This window comes from Bemisia tabaci, chromosome 9, assembly GCF_918797505.1.
Source record: "Bemisia tabaci chromosome 9, PGI_BMITA_v3".
NCBI lineage: Eukaryota > Metazoa > Arthropoda > Insecta > Hemiptera > Aleyrodidae > Bemisia > Bemisia tabaci.
Window position 1 is genome coordinate 29,129,105 of NC_092801.1, and position 17,829 is coordinate 29,146,933.

Sequence of the window (17,829 nt, forward strand, 5' to 3'; positions counted from 1 at the left end):
ACCGCGAAGATCTGAAACTTTCCACAAGCACTTTGCGACGAATGTAAGTTGGTGGATAATGGAAACATAAAGGATCCACTGTAAATCAGACGACGGGAAAGAGCGGCGGAACCTCTAAAGCTGGTGCGTCAACGCGATCTAGCGGACAGCGGCGTCGCGACGCCGCGAGGTAGGGCGCGCAGGTCGCGGGGGAGCGGGGCCGCGTGAAGAGGAGTTCAGCCAGGGGGAGGGGAAGCGCGGGTCGCGGGGAAGAGAGGGACCGGCCGGCCGGCGGTGACATCGGCCATGGATGAAAATATAGGCAGCGCTAATGTCTCCGCTAACTGGAGTTGGGGGTCCTTATTCATTCTCATGGTCCATGACATAACCTTAAACCTTCCGCTCAATGCCGCAAACAGCTGACGTGTCGATGCTGCGCCAATAAAATGAACCAATCACAAAGTAGCACAGTAATACGTCACTAAAATGAAGAGATCACGTGACTGTTCGTAATATTTTCAAATCGATCTGAAAGTACTGCCTCAGATATAAGTATTTAAAGCATAAGGAGGCCCTAAAATACTTTAACCAGGTAATACGTCCGTGCGAGATTGTTATGCTTAAAAGCAAAACATTTCACGAAAACTTTTACGAATACCAGATGCAGAAAAAAATCAAATTTTCCCGGGTGTACCAGAATGGCGTCATTACCCATAAGGCAAAAGGGCATGTAGTATAGTACATGTTACATCGGGGGAGTCGAACGGTTGGAAAGGGCGCATCTGGTACCCAGAAGCGCCCAAAATAGCTTATGACAACAAAATTTTCAACTTTAGAATTTTTTTTGATTGATTCACTAAGAAAGAAAAAACAAGAAATGATCAGATTTCACATTTGAAGATTGCTGTCTGTGGAAGAAAAAAATATTTTACTTTCCAAGAAGTAAACACAGTGGACAGATTCTTTTTTTCTTTCTTAATGCTCAATAAGCTTAATTTCTTTTAAGACTGTATAAAAAATAAAAAATAAAAATAAAAACAGATAACTGATCAAAGTCAAATTAAAAAAATAAAATGACTGCATAAATTGTATGTAATACATACTTGACTATCACACTAGATAACAACATCAACTCAAAAATTGAATGCTTTCTTTGAATAACAGATTATCTCATTATCAGACTCTTATGGAAGAATTTAAAAATTAGCATTACACACTACAGTTTTAGAAGAAAACTCAATAAAAAAGTACTTACTTTTGTTGAAGAGCGAATACTACCAAGAACCCGTTGCAGTCGGTTAAAATGAGCAAAGTATGCTTGAAGCTCTGTGACAAAGCGTTGGGAGTGGACATAAACAACGGAGGACATGACTAGTTTCAGATGAGTGTCAAATTCTCGTAAATGCCTTAAGCTCCTATCACTGTACCTGCAACATAAAAACGATTGGAATCATTGGCACAATCGAGCAGGAGATTTCAAAGTTCAGGTGGATTTTAGCTCCAATGCTAGATTTTTAAGCATATTGATTGATTGATGTGCACATTTTCCATGGCTCACATGTGAAACGTACATTAGTTGATGGATAGCCATTCTCAGAAGTTTGATTACTTTTTTTGAGGGTTCTCATCACATGGTTTTTTTTTCACTCTAGTATTACAGCTTAAGATGCTTATATTTGTCTTAAAATAGAGACGAAAAAATCTTGTTAATTACCGAAAGAGATGAATATTCAGATCCGATGTGATAAAGCGATTGCTATACAGTCCCCTATGCGATGTAAGGTCGTAAAGGTTCAGCGAGTTGACAGTACCCTCAACTATGGTTGCTGACTGGGAACTTAAAACTACTGCTTGTAAATTGGAAACATTGGCGCGGGCGATTTCATATTCAGTCTTGTTGAGGATCAAGGAAAGTGAGCAAATGCTAACAGTCAGCTCCGCCTTCTCCTCCTCTTTGATAGCTCCTGAACAGAAGAAAAAGGAATTAGAAAAAAAAGATGAGATGAATTGTTGATCGATTCAATACTCCAAAATTAAGTTTAAAGATATGAGTGGAACTGCTCATTAAGAAAAGAAAAGGTAACTATTTTACAGTCGAGTATCTAAAGGGCGACTGTCGAATGTAACTTACGACAGATTACTTATTATTATAATACTGTCAGAGAAAAATTTTGAGCTGAGAGCCCCTTCCAAACTTCACTAGATAGAATGTCAGGAGTTTTTGCAAAACTAGACTTGTGCAGAAATTAAACTTAAACACAATATTTTGAATTATTTCAATTTGAAAATTACTATTCACACCATTTATGTTGAAGAAAATGAAAGAGAGGCAATAAAAGACAAATAAAGCTAGTAAAATAAAGCTAAAAAAGCTAATAAAGCTAGTAAGTAAATTACGCTGAAAGTCAACGGAACCCTTACTCTGATCATCTATCTTAGTTTGCTCTAAATTAACACTTGGTTGATTCATGCGAGCATTGAGATTTATTTTCTTGGGGTCTGCGACAGGTCTCGGTTCAACATCTGGGGAGCTGATACCGAAAAAATCCAAAACAACGACCCATGACTCTACATTGACGATGACATCTAAACTATTGAAATCAACAGCAGTTTTCTTGTAGACCTGAAAAATGAAAAAAAAAAAAAGATTTATGATTAACTTTAAATGTGTATTAATGGAACTTCATGTAAATTTAATGAATAAAAAATTTGATGACCTTGAAATTAAATTCGTGAGATTGATCGATTCAAAAGATGAGACAGCCAACGAGATCAAATGTATGAGAAAATTTGAGTTAGAATTAGAATTCGAGAATGAACTTTTAATCCAATAAGAAATTACATGTATTTAGAATGAATTGAAAAGCAATTTATGTCACCATATTGGTGAGACTTTACTTCAAACTTAAGGAGCAAAGTGAATTCGGTTATATTTGGTTCAAATTTATCCTCTTCCATATTAATATCTTTAGAATTCCTTTCTTAATGACTAAACAAAATGATAAGAATAAGAAAAGAACTCACATTATTAGCTTTTCTTTGAGATGCTTCCTCATCATACATTAAAACATTGATGGATACAAGGTTTTCTTCCGGGAATAAGGGCGGGGATGATTTGTTGCGAGGTGATGGCGGAGGAGTGCTCGGATATTCGCTCGGATCCTGTCTTGATGGTTTGGTAGGTCTTATGGATATACCTAATAAAAAGAGGAAGAAATAATGAATTTTAAACAGAAACAATATTCAAAATTCCTAATTTTTAAAAGGGACAATGAACCAAGATGATGAAAACAAAAATGAATAACATGTTCAGAGAAGAAATCTCAAAATGATTTATCAGATCAGCAGATAATTTGAAGATTAATACTGTGCGCAAAAAGCTTTGTGTCACTGATTACCAATTTACTGAAAGAATGTAAAAAATTAGCAAAGGTTTAAATGTTTCTAGATGCAATCTGACATAAAAAAATGGACAAAAATTGGAGATTTGATAACCCAAATTCATGTGATGAATTTTTTAATATTTGCCACAGACATATCAGTTAAGCCTGATGTATTTTGAGCATTCAAAGTCAAAATAATTTGCTGATGAAGAACGTTCACAAAAAATTAAGCAAAAAAGTTACAAACATTTTTTTGGATTAATTATGAGATTGAAAAATACACAGCACGGGTAAAAAAGAAAAACAGGACATTAAATGTTGCAATTTAGTAAAATACTAATTGAAAAACAACAAGAAACAAACCTGTTGGAAGAGTTGACTGTCTTGGGGCACCGAGAATCATTTCAGTGTGGAGGTGATCCGGCAATGAGCCGCAAAATGTTTGCGTCTGCATCTTGGAGAGTTGATGAGGTAAAAGATTTGGACAAGACGTTGATAAATACGTACAACTTGGGATTTCAAGGCTCCTTGATTGAGATGAATTGAGAGACTGAACTATGAATCTGTGTTTTGAATCTTGTTCCTGAGATAAATCTTCCATGACAAAGGACCTCAAAGAAACCTGAAAAATGTACGATGAAGCACGGTTATTTGTAGATAAAAGGGTGGAAAAAAAGCAAAATGAAGGAGAATTAGATGTTTTGCTTTGAAAAGAGTCCGACTAGAAAACTAAGAACTTTTAAGGAAACAAAAAAAATTGAGTTACGGATTTTTTAATGTGTGAAGTCAATCCAAAATTTAGAAAATGAAACACCCTGACATTTCCCCGATTTTCCTGACAATTGAAGATATACTAGATGGTTAAATATACTTAATTCAATAGTTTAAAGCAACATTTATTGTTTCTTGGTATTTCCCAACTGCGGCAACCCTGCTAATTGGTGGATACTGAAGTTTTGTTCGATAAAATTATAAATTTTTCAGTATCAAATAAAAAATTCTGGTTTGCTTGAAAATTGTTTGAAAGCCTATCGCTGCACATTTCTATGAAACGTATAAAGGAGGTTGCATACACTTCATTTTCATCTTTTTTCCAAAAAAAAAGAGGAAGAGAAGTTGATGCAAACATCAAAAAGTCTCACCTGAAGGTTAGTTTCATGCGGGAGAGAGCGATCATAAGAGACGGAAAGATTTTGAAAAGAGAGGTCGACAAGCCCTTGCTCGCCAGAACCTAAGTCAGCCTTCAATTCCATTGAAAAAACTGGTAGATCGAATGCAACTGTAAGAGAGACATTACTAATCAGCAAATGAAATTGATTAAACATTGAAATTTTAGACAGTTAGGTTTGTGTGTTACATCTTTGCACCCTGATTTGAACGCAACATTTATTAGCTTCACCAGAGACACTAAATTAGGTGATGGAAAGTCTCACCATCTAATGTTCGCAGCAGTTCGTATTTTTTTACCCAAAATTTTAAAACTACGTATGATAAAATTGAGCGATGATTTATACTGAGAATAATCTTTTACGCCAGTGTTCTATCAATTTTTGGGGCTTTAAGTTTACAACTGAGTTAAGTTTGATCAAATCTACTGATATTATCCTGATTATTTTCCGTTGATATTCTATCCTGGATGAAAAATTTAGACAGATTTTTATAAATTGGTGATGCTTCTCAAAATGTCAATTAAAAAAAACATAAAAAAAAAACTGAAGGAGTAAAAACTGACAGCAAAAGACATACATTCAAGCTATTTTTATAAAAATGTATTGATTTAATTTTTTGATATTATGCATATTGCATCTATTTTTTATAGAAAACAGGATCGCCTTTTTTCAGAATCAATTTGTGTTATTTCTTAATTTTTTTTATTTTGTAATCTTGTTATTTCATTTTAATAGTAATATTTTTTTAAAATTTTCTTTTCTGCTGGGTTTGGAATAACTGTTAAAATTGATAGAATTTCACTTGAAAATACAATTGACTCACTTACCATTCAAAGTTAAAAACTGTTTATTGGCACTATCAACGTGATTTACAGTGAGATGACTCAATATTCGATGCCTTAAAGATGGATCTAATTCCAAGGTGGACAACGCTGATCTCTCTTCTTCGATGTTATCTAACTTTGAGCTGATGTTCGGGGCTGTGATCAGAGATGGGGATGGACGATAGTCAGCTGTGAGTAAATAATTAGCCGTATCCAAGAGTTGAAGGTATTGCTGACGAGCCAAAGAAACTTTTAATGAGGTTATCACAGATCCAGAAATCTGAAACAATAAATTGGTGACAAATGTTATTACAGATTTTAGTTAAGATGGGTGAGGAGAAAACAGGATCATAGAATACCAAATCTCAGGTCATATTAGGTAAGATAGGTTTAACTGAAAAATATCTAGACCTTACCTTATTATTATTTTTTTTTATTTTTTTTTGGGGGGGGGGGAGGTAGAATTTTTGAGGGATGAAAAAATGCTTTAATGAAACCGGAGGGCGGTAACTTTTATAGAGCAAAATAATTTCCAGAAAAAGCCTTACAGAATGTAGCAAACTTTGAAAAGCTACCTCTGACATCTCAAATAAACAGGGAAGTTTTTTTCTTGAAACTTTGATTCCAAGAGAGAAAATTATGAAAGAAGAGCATTGGCTAAAAAAAACCATGACAAGACTCAAAAACAAATTTTAAATTAGGAAAAATACAACTGAGGAATACATTAATGAAAGGGAAGTTATTCTTTTATCCTTTTGTTTAAAACCAGACAGTATCAGAATGGGCCTGTTGCAAACTTTTGCTAGAGCAGAATGAAGAGTTGTTTCCTATAGATAATGCCTCAAAAATCACGATGAGCGCATCGGCAAAGTCTGAAATGCACTCATAAATTCACAATCTGCGTAAGAAATTTGCGTTATTTTGAGCTTCCCGCTTCAAAAACGATACTACTGCACAGGTGAACATTTTGTTAGAGGAGTCGCTCCATCGTCGGCAATATTCATCATGGCCGACGCTTGCGCAGTTCCTCACGTAATTCGAGGAGAGTTCAAGGTCAATTAAGGCGGGCGAGGAAAATATGAACGTAAACACGCCGATTGTTATGGTTTAATCCTGTTCAGGTGTTATCTCGTCCCATCACACGTGTTTTGGCGGACTGGCGTCGGCCATGATGAGTATTGTCGCCAATGGAACGACTCCTCTAACAAAATGTTCACCTGTACCGTAGTATCGTTTCCGAAGCGGGAAGCTCAAAAAACCGCAAATATCTTACGCAGATTGTGAAGTTATGAGTGCATTTCAGACTTTGCCGATGCGCTCATCGTGATTTTTGGGGCATTATCTGCAGGAAACAACTCTTAGTTTTGCTCTAGCAAAAGTTTGCAACAGGCCCATTTTAATTTTTGGAATAAAAGTAATTTAACTTCAGATTAGAAATAAATGAATGAAAAAAAGAGGAAGCAGTAATGGATAAACAAGCTTTAACTTACGCTTAAGGTGTCCAATTTTTCAACGTTAAAATCGACTCCATCAAGCAAAATACTATCTTCCAGAGATTGTTTCATAATACTGCGCCCAACCTCACGTTCGATGTGCAGGTCTATTGCTGTATCGTGAAGTACAGGTTTGCTATCAGCTAAGCAGTTATAGAGCTTGGCAGCCGGAAGTAAATGACTCTCTGACAGGGATAAACTGGTAACAAAACAATTCATCGTTAACAAATATTCAAAACATTAGATATGCGAGGGTCAATTTGGCTAAAAATCGATAGTAAGTCAACAAGACAATCAAACCTACGGACAGTTCGCTCTCAGAACAGAGAGACAAGTTTTTCAGTGTGTCTGTGCTGTTTGTGTTTTAAAAACAAGTTTAATTACTGGGCACATACAAAAATACTTACTGTGAGCTGCTTTGGTTCCGATTGGTAGAAGAGAGAATTCTTGGTTGGATATCAAGAGAGTGGAGATTCATATCCCGAATTTCGACTAGATATTTTTCTTTGTTGTGAGCCCAAAGGTCCAGTTCCTCTTTCCAGGTGCAAGGGGTTTCGCCGTAAAAAGGTTGACTGTTGGTGACTGAAATTCGTCCAAGATGAGCAACTAAAACCTCATGACTACTCGTTGATCGCGGCAGAACGCACACTGGACTGTCCATGATTATGTCCAACCTGAATACAATAACGACGATAACAAAAAATTATTTCTTAAGAATACTCAGTAAAGATGAATGGATTTGCGAGGTAAGAATAAAGCTTAGAGACTTTTTAAAAATGAATCAAAGTTCAAAATAATGTGATACAATTGCTGTATTAGCAGATGTTAAACTACAGTCCTTCCAGAAGTTCTGCTAAACACAAATACAAAGGAAAGATGTGATGCTAAAAATAATGTGTGGAAACAAAATGAAAAGATACACGTGTCAAAAAAAGTTAAAAAAAGAGGAACTGAAGAAAGAAAAGTCAAAATACAACAGTAAATTACGTTAAAAACAGGTGGGCGCAATTTCATGTTGAACCAAGCTAATTCTGTCCTTGCATGCGTCATACGTTGTACCTTAATTTTTTTAAAAGTTCAATAACCTTCATTGAAATTTGATATGATAAGTATTATCAAATGTAAAAAGACCATTTTCTACTAAAAAATTACCTTATATTGATATTCGGAGTTTCTTCTTCACAAATAATACTAGGAGAATCTGAGGATTGCGATATACTTCTACGCCTCTTTTGAGGGGAGGCCAGTACATCAAAAGAGGAACCATACAAGGAAAGTTTGCTACTCATCGAAAGGCTTTGCGCCAAGGAGTCAGCCCTGAAAATATTGGAGGAAAAACAATCTTAATGGAGTGACTTTTTAGTTTGCAAACAGATGGAAACTAAATACGAGAAAAAAGGGTTCTTATTTCTACATAAAAAAAATAAAAAAATGGCATTCGTTAATTTCACCATAAGATTTTCTGTTGGTTAAAGTTTCGGTAGCAGATAATTTTAAATCCTTAAAAAGAGCATCAAAATGTGATAGCTGAGCTTTAATTCAAGTACTTGTCATGATACAAGCTAAATCTTTTCTTATTTTGAATTTAAAATTATTTTAAAATTTTTCCTTTCTATCATATTAGATGGTACATGAATGAAGGCGTCGCTTAAAATTGAGTGTAAATTTAAACTTTAGGAAAAAAAAGCAGGAATACTTTCATGAAAATTAGCAATTTAATTATGTCTTTGATAAGGCACTCCTTCAATAGTAAAGCCTGACAAAAATACAAAGAAGAAGAAAATAATACAAAATTGATTCGTAGCCTGGTAAAGAAAAGTTTCCTCTGCCATGAGAATATCTTTTTTATTTCACATATCTTAGAAGCAAAAGTTTTTTTATTCTTTTTATTTTTTAATATGAACACAAGTAAATTTTTTTGCCTACCTGGAATGTACAAGACCCATAGCCATCTCCGTTGCGGAAGATGCTATGTGCCTCGCTAGATTGGTGAGATATTGCTTAAATTCAGTGGCACAGGAGCGCAACTCACAAATAAAATGAGGAGAATGGGTGTACCATACAGAGGCCAATTTAACAAAAACATCCGCAAAATCTGTGGAGACCAAAGAAAACATGCATTATTACTTACTATAACCTCGAAAAATCTACATTATAACTTGATAAGTACATAGTTTAAAACATGAATACCCCTCAAATATAATTTTAAGACTACATATATTTCGCTGGCTTACTGATGATCTGTGATCTATCCGACTTAATTTTTTCTGCTGGTTTTGAAGGAAAAAAAAAATTGTGGCACAAAGAGTTTCAAATTATTTATAATGATACAACAAAATAATTATGGATACAATCTAACCTTGGAACCACAAAAACCGTAATAGGCTTCGTAAAAACCTCTGTGTAAAAATATTAAAAAAATTAATGTGATCAGCTTCAAAGTCTATGAATTCTAAGCCAGCAAAATTCATATGAAAAATGTACTACATATTATTAATTCCAATACACTATTCTTCATAAGCATGCACAAAATTTGTAAGAGAAAGATTACCTTGTTGGCTTTGGGAATTACTTTGTTCGAGTAAAGGTCTCTTAATTTTAAAACTTAAAGCCTGAATTGCGCCAGTCTCTTGTTTTTTATCTGATTGTGAGTTGGCCATCGAATATAAATCTGAAGAGAGGAATGAAAATAAGTCCGTATTCTCTGGCTCTGTTAGAGGATCTCTTCCAAAACTAATGATGCGCTGATGAGTTTGGCCCTCAGGCGTTAGATCTAAAACTTGCAGACCACCAAGAGAGCCTTCTACGACTAGATCGTTTCCTGAAAATATAGGATTACAACAAAAAATTAATGCGAGGATAGAATACAAAAGAGATGACTTTCATTACCTCATATGGACCTATTTTCTAACATTATGCCCTAGTTTTACAACCAGACTTAATTGCTGTTCAGTAAAGAAAGGCTAAAAGATCCAGAGATTTAATCTGAAGTCTCCATTTTTTTTTCCAAACTTGTAAAATTTATGTCCATAATTTTTTAAGGTAGGTAATTGCAAAATTTAGAAAATATTAAAAATGTATTTTATTGGCCTAACTTTTGGCCTGGCTTTTTTTGGTATTTATTTTTAATTTTGCCTTTTAAGCCTAAATTTTCAAAAGTTAAATAGGCTAGAAAAATTTTTTTGGAATGTGACATGCGTTAAAAATCAAGATGAATTGCGCGGTCATTGCCAAAAATACCTTATCACTCACATGTAGTTGTTATCTTTTATTTGAATTATCTAAAAACCTGTAATTTTAAAAGGAAGAAGTCACCAAAGACTCAGACTTTAATCCAAAGCAAGATATTTTCTGAAACACATTGATTTCATTCTATGTTAGGTTAAGAAACCAAAAGAAATAGAGTTTATAATTCACAACACCACTTTTGATGTATCACATTTGACACAATGCGCGGGTAACTTTGCAGAACGAAGAAACATATTCTTCTGAAAAAGCATTAAATCATAATATGCAAATAAAGAAATAAAGAGTCTAAAATCTTACCGACAACAGCTTGTATTTTGGCACCGCTTAATGTGGCAGTCGCTATTTTGCGACCAATAACTATACTATCCTTCACCACTGCCCGCATTAGGAGAACGTTCAGACGGTGGAAGTTGAAAGTGAGCTCTGTTTGAATGGTTGATTTCACTGCTTTAGGCATTGGTTTGTTACCTGTTGACTGCGTTCTTGGTCTGATAAAGTAATCAGGTTCAAAAAATTCTAGCGTCTCCACAGAAGCGGTCATAACTAGAGAGAGAGAGAAAAAAAAAGAAAAATTAAATACAATGAAAAGGGAACAAAAAGTAAATTTCACATACAGAATATTAGGTGGTTCATATAATAGAGTAATTAATCAATACAAAATAACACAAACACTCCTTAAAACGAAACGTAGAATCGATAAGGTAGAATTTTCACCATTCAATGAATAAATTATTTCCCACCTAAATATGTGTACATTATTCCTTAATGTTTCTGAACATAGAATAAGTTGAATCATATACTATCACTCGTCTTGGCTTACTTTCCTAGTCATACACGTGATTCAAAATATTTTGTGTTGCCTCTCCAATTTTAGAGTGTTCTACATTCATTTGCAACTTTTCCAAACACTATGGTGCCTTACTTTACTTTTCATTAACTCCAGCACTAATCCTATTTCAACAAAATGTTGATTGCTAATCTAGTACATTCAGGGTCCAAATCCTGATAGATTTTTTTCATGGCTAAAGAAAACTAAAACAAGGTTTCAGCTAAATCCGATAGGAAAATTTTCAGCAAAAATTGACGTAATTTCTACCTGGGAAAGGGCCAATACAAAATTTTAGGGCTACTGCGATGACAATCCGATAGATTAAAATCAAAGTTTTAGATGGCCAATAGAATGACGAAACAAAATGTTAAGGAACATGCTACCAAAAGTAAAATACCATAAACTTCAAATTTGGCACAAAGGCAGACTTACCATTAGCTGCATTAAAGTAGTGATGAGAATTATGACTAGGTTTTGAGGGGGGTAAAATTCGCTTAGCGAAACCAATCAATTCAACAATTGTTTCTTGATTTGCTGAAAACAAACAAAAAAACCAAGAAGTTATTTTAATATTTTCTTGATGATTTACATTCACTGAGAGCAAATACAAGTAATGAAATGACAGAAAAATCAATCACAAACCCATCTTGAGCTTTTAAATTTTAAACAAGTAGCAAAAGCTACCTGCTGAGGGGGCGCCGCCCCCCCAGACCCCCCCTTTCAAATTATATATGTGAGACTTTGAGTATCATAGAAGTCGTGCGGCGACATGCCGAATGAAATGCCACAATTAAAATTATTGGATCAGATGATGAGCTGATAAAAGCCTTACCTAGTAATTTGGGAACATTTCTGACACAGTTTGGTTGCTTTAACTACCACTTTGATTTGCGAAATACAAATCGTTTTCACTTCGTATGTAGTTAAATTTGATTTTGACAGACTTAGTTTCTGATGGATTCAAACGCATAATATACATTTAGGTTCCAGGGAAAGAAAAATGGAGATGAGGACACTTCACATGAATATAGATTGATTAAAAATAAATAATCCGAAGAAGTGATGGAATAAATGATAATTGTTTACTAAAGTAAATACTATACCTAGGATTCATAGGAATTTTAAATAAAATCCCACCCATCACTAAAATAACCCATGTGTATATACTCGTGGTGCCTGCTCTCGGCTCGATTTCGCCGAATGGAATTCTTTATCATCGCGGTTGTCCTTGTTGCGTACAGGAGGAAATGAAGGCGCGCTCGCAGTAGCGAGAAGCAGACGCGCCAGGTTGCTTGCGACGCGTGAATGTAGCTTAACCTCCACAGATTAACAAACCGTCGAGCAGCCACGCGAAAAGTCCTATACCTACATAGAGAAAAAAAGGAGGTATTTGCATCTTGAGGTTTGTTTACCCTGTGACGTAGGTCTGTACAACCTGGCCAGCGAAATCCGAAATTCGAACTATGAAAAATTGACCATAATTTCCGATTTTCCGAGGTGTAAAATACGCAACTCAGCAGGAGAAAGAAAGAAAAATCGATTCGATATTTCTGGAGATAAATGTATGGATAAGGACGATATATCAACGTTGAAATATCGATACAATATTTTGGTCTAAAATATCGATAGTCTGGTGGCGCGGAGCGTCTTTGGGAGGGGAGGGGGGGGGGGGGGGGGGGGGGTTGGGCGCGTAGACGATAGAATATCGCACCCGAACTGAGCCTTAAGGCTCGAAACGCTGATCAATGTTCCCACAAAAATGACGCGGCGCAACGGCTGCAGCCACGCCGGAGCGTGACTGTAAGAGGAGGAAGGGGGGAGGGAGGGCCCCCTTCGGCCCTGAGCAGACCGACGAAAGTAATAAAAAGCGAGAGTAATAAAAACAAAAAACTCAAGTTTACACGTGCAGAGCTCGAGGCATTGGAGCCAAATTGGTCTGTTTGTTATTTAGGGATAGTGTCCTAGCCTAAGTTTATTTAAAAAACAATTAAATAAGAGGAAGGATTTCAACCTTGAAAAATGTCTCCGGGACCACGACAGCCCGATGTGACCCTGGGATCGTCAGTATTGGTGAGCACAGTTACAGAGATGGACCATTTTTTTTAGGGAGCAAACAAATCAAAATTTTGAGCCTTAAGTTGGTCGCAACCATATCCGGAAGTCGTTACAGTGACATTTTTGTGCAATATGCTTCTGTGGAAAGTGCAATACTTAATGAATACTTTTGACAAATCGTGTTTTTTCCGGTTTGCGCTTCAAACGTGATTTATTTGTGGAGTGTAATACGTTCCTTTTTGAATTGAAAAACTCGTCAGATGCATTAGATAATCGAGTACAGCATCTCTCTCTCATTTCTTAACGCAGGGGGCGGCAAATTTTGCATTTTTTTAAAATGTAGGTTTAAAAAAAATCGGATTCAGAAAAAAAAAATTACAAACGAGAAAGCGTCTTTCGGTGACACAAGAGACAGCACTTTTAATTAGTCGAGTTAAGAGAGAAACTAAACACGCAATTTGGCATGGAGCGGTGCAGCAGTGATGATGAGGACTTGAGATAGAAAGGAGAAGCCCTCAGCGCGGCGCACGGTGAATCGAGTCAATGAGAGAGGTCGGAAAAAATTTGGGAACTTAAAACGCTCATAACTCCGTTTATACAAGAATCTATTGTTCTGCAAGCGGTTCCACTGGTTTTCTCGTGATATTTTCTTCCAGTATCACCCCTTGAACTTTAAAATGTGACGAAATAAACATCAACATTAGCAGTTTTTGTCAAAAATTTCATGTCCGACCCCTCTAATTGACTCAATCCACTGTGCGGCGATCGGCGTGAAACGCATAGCGCCTAAAAGACTGTAGGAATACTTCACGCATTGCGCCAAACACAGTGCGGTCAGCGCGGCGCGGCGGCGGAAGTTAAAATTATTAAACCACATTTATGTTTGTTCTTGCATAATTTTTACCTTCATTTCTTACAAATGGAAGGCCTTGTTCACACATATGTAGATAGGTTTACGGAACTTAACTTTCACGCAAAGTTCCGCGCGAACTTTTGCTAGTAGTGAGGGGCATAGTGTCCTTTCTTTTAATTTTTCTTGTTTTGCCGGTTGAAAATGCGGGTGTGATCCCTGCGAAACGTCCCGGGTTTCTTATTATATTTTATGTGTTTCTTTTTATTATTTGCGTCCTTAGTCCCGTTTTAAGTTGTTTCTCTGTTACTGTTTCGGGCCGATTAAGTTGTTTTTTATTGATGTTTCGAAACGAATGAGAAGGGGGCGGCAAAATACAGGTGGCCCATAGGCAGCAAGTAGGTAAATCCGGCACATGGGCGGCAAGTAGGTAAATCCGGCCCTGTTTTTTAAATGAATTTTGAGTCAAATTTACGTGAGAAATTGATTTACCAAGATTATTTTTCTTAATTAAAATTAAGTTTCTTTTTAATACAGTTTTTACGTAAATACATTTGTTCGTAATTTCCAATACTTTTTACGAAATTTTTATGTTAATTTAATTGTTATGTAAATTTGACTTCCTTTTCCGACTTTTTTCTTTTTTCGCGTTTTTCTGTGACTTTTAACAATTTTAGACTTTCTTTCCTTACTCTAGTAAGGATCTAGTCGTCAGAATCTATCCTGAACGACAACTTACATTCATGGAAAATAAAGCTTTAAATGTTCCTGACCATTTTTTACCATCCAAACTCACTAGAACACATTGTACAGGTATATGAAAAATTTGAAGAGCATCGCTGTCAAAAGCTAAGTTCTCCTTCAATTTAGCTCTTTTTGTATGGTCTACAGGTAAGGACAAAACTAACTGTTTTTTCTAAACGCGTACTGTTTTTTATTCATAAAATTTGAAAGTCTCAATGAAAGCAAAGCTATGTCCAATCACAGCTATAAAGGTATTTTTATTTTGAGACTGCACATCCCAACTTCTCCCACTTTTTCAGCCGAACTATTTTTTTTTTTTGGGCTAGATTTTGGTTGGTGCAGTAATGCTGATGGTTATTTTTACGAGGGCTGTCCCAAAAGAAACCGGACTTTTGTCATAGAAGGCGAACCGAGCGTCGTAATGAAGTTTTCTTGGGCTTGTTTGAAAGCTGATAAGCTACTGAAGATGCTTGTTTTTACAGAATGCAAACATTGGTCTTGGTAAGGAAACTACACGCTTTGGAATAAAGGAAAGTCAAACTCGAGTTGCGATTTTTGTCTTTATTTCAAGAAAAATTTAGATACAACTTTAAAAAAACCCAGGTTTTAAGTTAAAAACTTCGTTGCAATCTTATTCAAATGCTTAAAAATAAGGAAATCAACATTTTAAGCAGCTTACCAAGTCATCACCTATCCCCTTCAAAATACTCGCCAGCTTTGTCGATGCATTTTTGCCACCGTTTCTTCAATTGGGAGAAACACTGTTGGAAATCCTCAGGTTTGAATGATCGCAATTCCTTCAAGGTGTTCTCTTGAATTTCCGGAATGGTTTGAAAACGTCGACCTTTCAAGGTAGATTTAAGTCGTGAAGAAAAAATCACACGGAGCCAGGTCAGGTGAATAGAGGGGATGAGGGAGGACACTCATGGCATTCTTTGCACAAAATTCGCGAATTTGGAGGGATGCTTGGGCAGGTGCGTTATCGTGATGCAGAAACCAGGAATTCTCTCTCCAAAGCTCGGGCCTTTTTCTGCGGACATTTTCGCGTAATCGTCTCAGAACACCATTGTAATATTCTCGGTTGACGGTTTCACCTTGAAGGAATTGCGATCATTCAAACCTGCGGATTTTCAACAGTGTTTCTCCCGATTGAAGAAACGGTGGCAAAAATGCATCGACAAAGCTGGCGAATATTTTGAAGGGGATAGGTGATGACTTGGTAAGCTGCTTAAAATGTTGATTTCCTTATTTTTAAGCATTTGAATAAGAGAGCAACGAAGTTTTTAACTTAAAACCTGGTTTTTTTTTTAAGTTGTATCTAAATTTTTCTTGAAATAAAGACAAAAATCCAAACTCGAGTTTGACTTTCCTTTATTCCAAAGCGTGTAGTTTCCTTACCAAGACCAATGTTTGCATTCTGTAAAAACAAGCATCTTCAGTAGCTTATCAGCTTTCAAACAAGCCCAAGAAAACTTCATTACGACGCTCTGTTCGCCATCTATGACAAAAGTCCGGTTTCTTTTGGGACAGCCCTCATAGAAGACTATGATGGTGAAACCTAAATTTTCCAATGATATTTTATCAGCATAGTAAACTCAACCACGACTTCAATCATAAATAATTCCATTTAGCGAAATCAAGCTGAAAGGCACAAGTAAGGGTTCATGAAAGTTGAAGTCATAGCTCAACATTATAGGGTAGGTTCAAGTAACTTTTAACGTATTTTAGACTTTTTTTCTTACCGTAGACCCTGAAAAACCACTTAAATTCAAGGAAAATAAAGCCTTAAATGTTCATACCCATTTTTAAATGTCAGAACTCACTAGACCACATTATATTCATGATAAATTTGAAGAATATCGCTGTGAAAAGTTGAGTTTTCCGTAGATTTAGCACTTTCCGTATGGTCTTTAAGGTAATGACAAAAAGTGCTAAATTGAAGGAGAACTCAACTTTTGACAGCGATATTCTTTAAATTCATCATGAATATAATGTGGTCTAGTGAGTTCCGACAGTTAAAAAATGGTTATGAACATTGAAAACTTTTAGTTCGATGAATTGAAGTTGTCCCTTAGGGTCCATTAGCGCTAAGGAAAAAAATTCTAAAACTTGTTTGAACCAACCCTATAATATTCTCCCACAGGATTCACTTTCAGACAGTAATAATTAATCAACATAAACATCAACCATTACTGATAAATCATCAAAGATCCTATTGGGCGAAATTCAGCCAAAAAGCACCAGTTTGGAGTCTTGACATTTTGGCCACCGTTGGTTGCTTATTTACGCTATTAAACTGTGACTCGATGATAAAGAATGCCATAGGGCGACATTCCACCGAAAGGTACCCGTGTGGGTTCTTTACATTATGGTCACAGTTGATTGCTAAACGCTACCAAACCATGGCTAAATGATCAGAAATTCCATTTGGCGACACATGTTAACACTCTTTGAACATCTGAGGTATGAGTTCTGGAAATTTTGGCTATACTTGGTTGCTAAACGCTACTTAACAGTAAATGTTCAACAGTGACTTGATGATAAAGAATGCCATAGGGCGACATTCCACCGAAAGGTACCCGTGTGGGTTCTTTACATTATGGTCACAGTTGATTGCTGAACGCTACCAAACCATGGCTAAATGATCAGAAATTCCATTTGGCGACACATGTTAACACTCTTTGAACATCTGAGGTATGAGTTCTGGAAATTTTGGCTATACTTGGTTGCTAAACGCTACTTAACAGTAAATGTTCAACAGTGACTTGATGATAAAGAATGCCATAGGGCGACATTCCACCGAAAGGTACCCGTGTGGGTTCTTTACATTATGGTCACAGTTGATTGCTGAACGCTACCAAACCATGGCTAAATGATCAGAAATTCCATTTGGCGACACATGTTAACACTCTTTGAACATCTGAGGTATGAGTTCTGGAAATTTTGGCTATACTTGGTTGCTAAACGATACTTAACAGTAAATGTTCAACAGTGACTTGATGATAAAGAATGCCATAGGGCGACATTCCACCGAAAGGTACCCGTGTGGGTTCTTTACATTATGGTCACAGTTGATTGCTAAACGCTACCAAACCATGGCTAAATGATCAGAAATTCCATTTGGCGACACATGTTAACACTCTTTGAACATCTGAGGTATGAGTTCTGGAAATTTTGGCTATACTTGGTTGCTAAACGCTACTTAACAGTAAATGTTCAACAGTGACTTGATGATAAAGAATGCCATAGGGCGA

The 17,829-nt window shown here is 36.1% G+C and overlaps 1 protein-coding gene across 2 annotated transcripts in view; it reads right to left on the bottom strand.

The window, feature by feature from the left end:
- Positions 1 to 17,829, bottom strand: part of Vps13D (vacuolar protein sorting 13D) — a 57,121-nt gene that overhangs the window by 23,900 nt on the left and 15,392 nt on the right. For both annotated transcript variants that reach the window (XM_019041260.2, XM_019041259.2), the window contains exons 16-29: positions 11,359 to 11,460; positions 10,395 to 10,640; positions 9,400 to 9,669; positions 8,775 to 8,943; positions 8,001 to 8,165; positions 7,256 to 7,522; positions 6,846 to 7,047; positions 5,359 to 5,635; positions 4,505 to 4,641; positions 3,726 to 3,984; positions 3,004 to 3,176; positions 2,401 to 2,602; positions 1,694 to 1,943; positions 1,235 to 1,406 (exon numbers count right to left, since the gene is read on the bottom strand). In XM_019041260.2, coding sequence (XP_018896805.2) covers positions 1,235 to 1,406; positions 1,694 to 1,943; positions 2,401 to 2,602; positions 3,004 to 3,176; positions 3,726 to 3,984; positions 4,505 to 4,641; positions 5,359 to 5,635; positions 6,846 to 7,047; positions 7,256 to 7,522; positions 8,001 to 8,165; positions 8,775 to 8,943; positions 9,400 to 9,669; positions 10,395 to 10,640; positions 11,359 to 11,460 — 2,891 coding nt within the window. The remainder of the gene's footprint in view (positions 1 to 1,234; positions 1,407 to 1,693; positions 1,944 to 2,400; positions 2,603 to 3,003; positions 3,177 to 3,725; positions 3,985 to 4,504; positions 4,642 to 5,358; positions 5,636 to 6,845; positions 7,048 to 7,255; positions 7,523 to 8,000; positions 8,166 to 8,774; positions 8,944 to 9,399; positions 9,670 to 10,394; positions 10,641 to 11,358; positions 11,461 to 17,829) is intronic.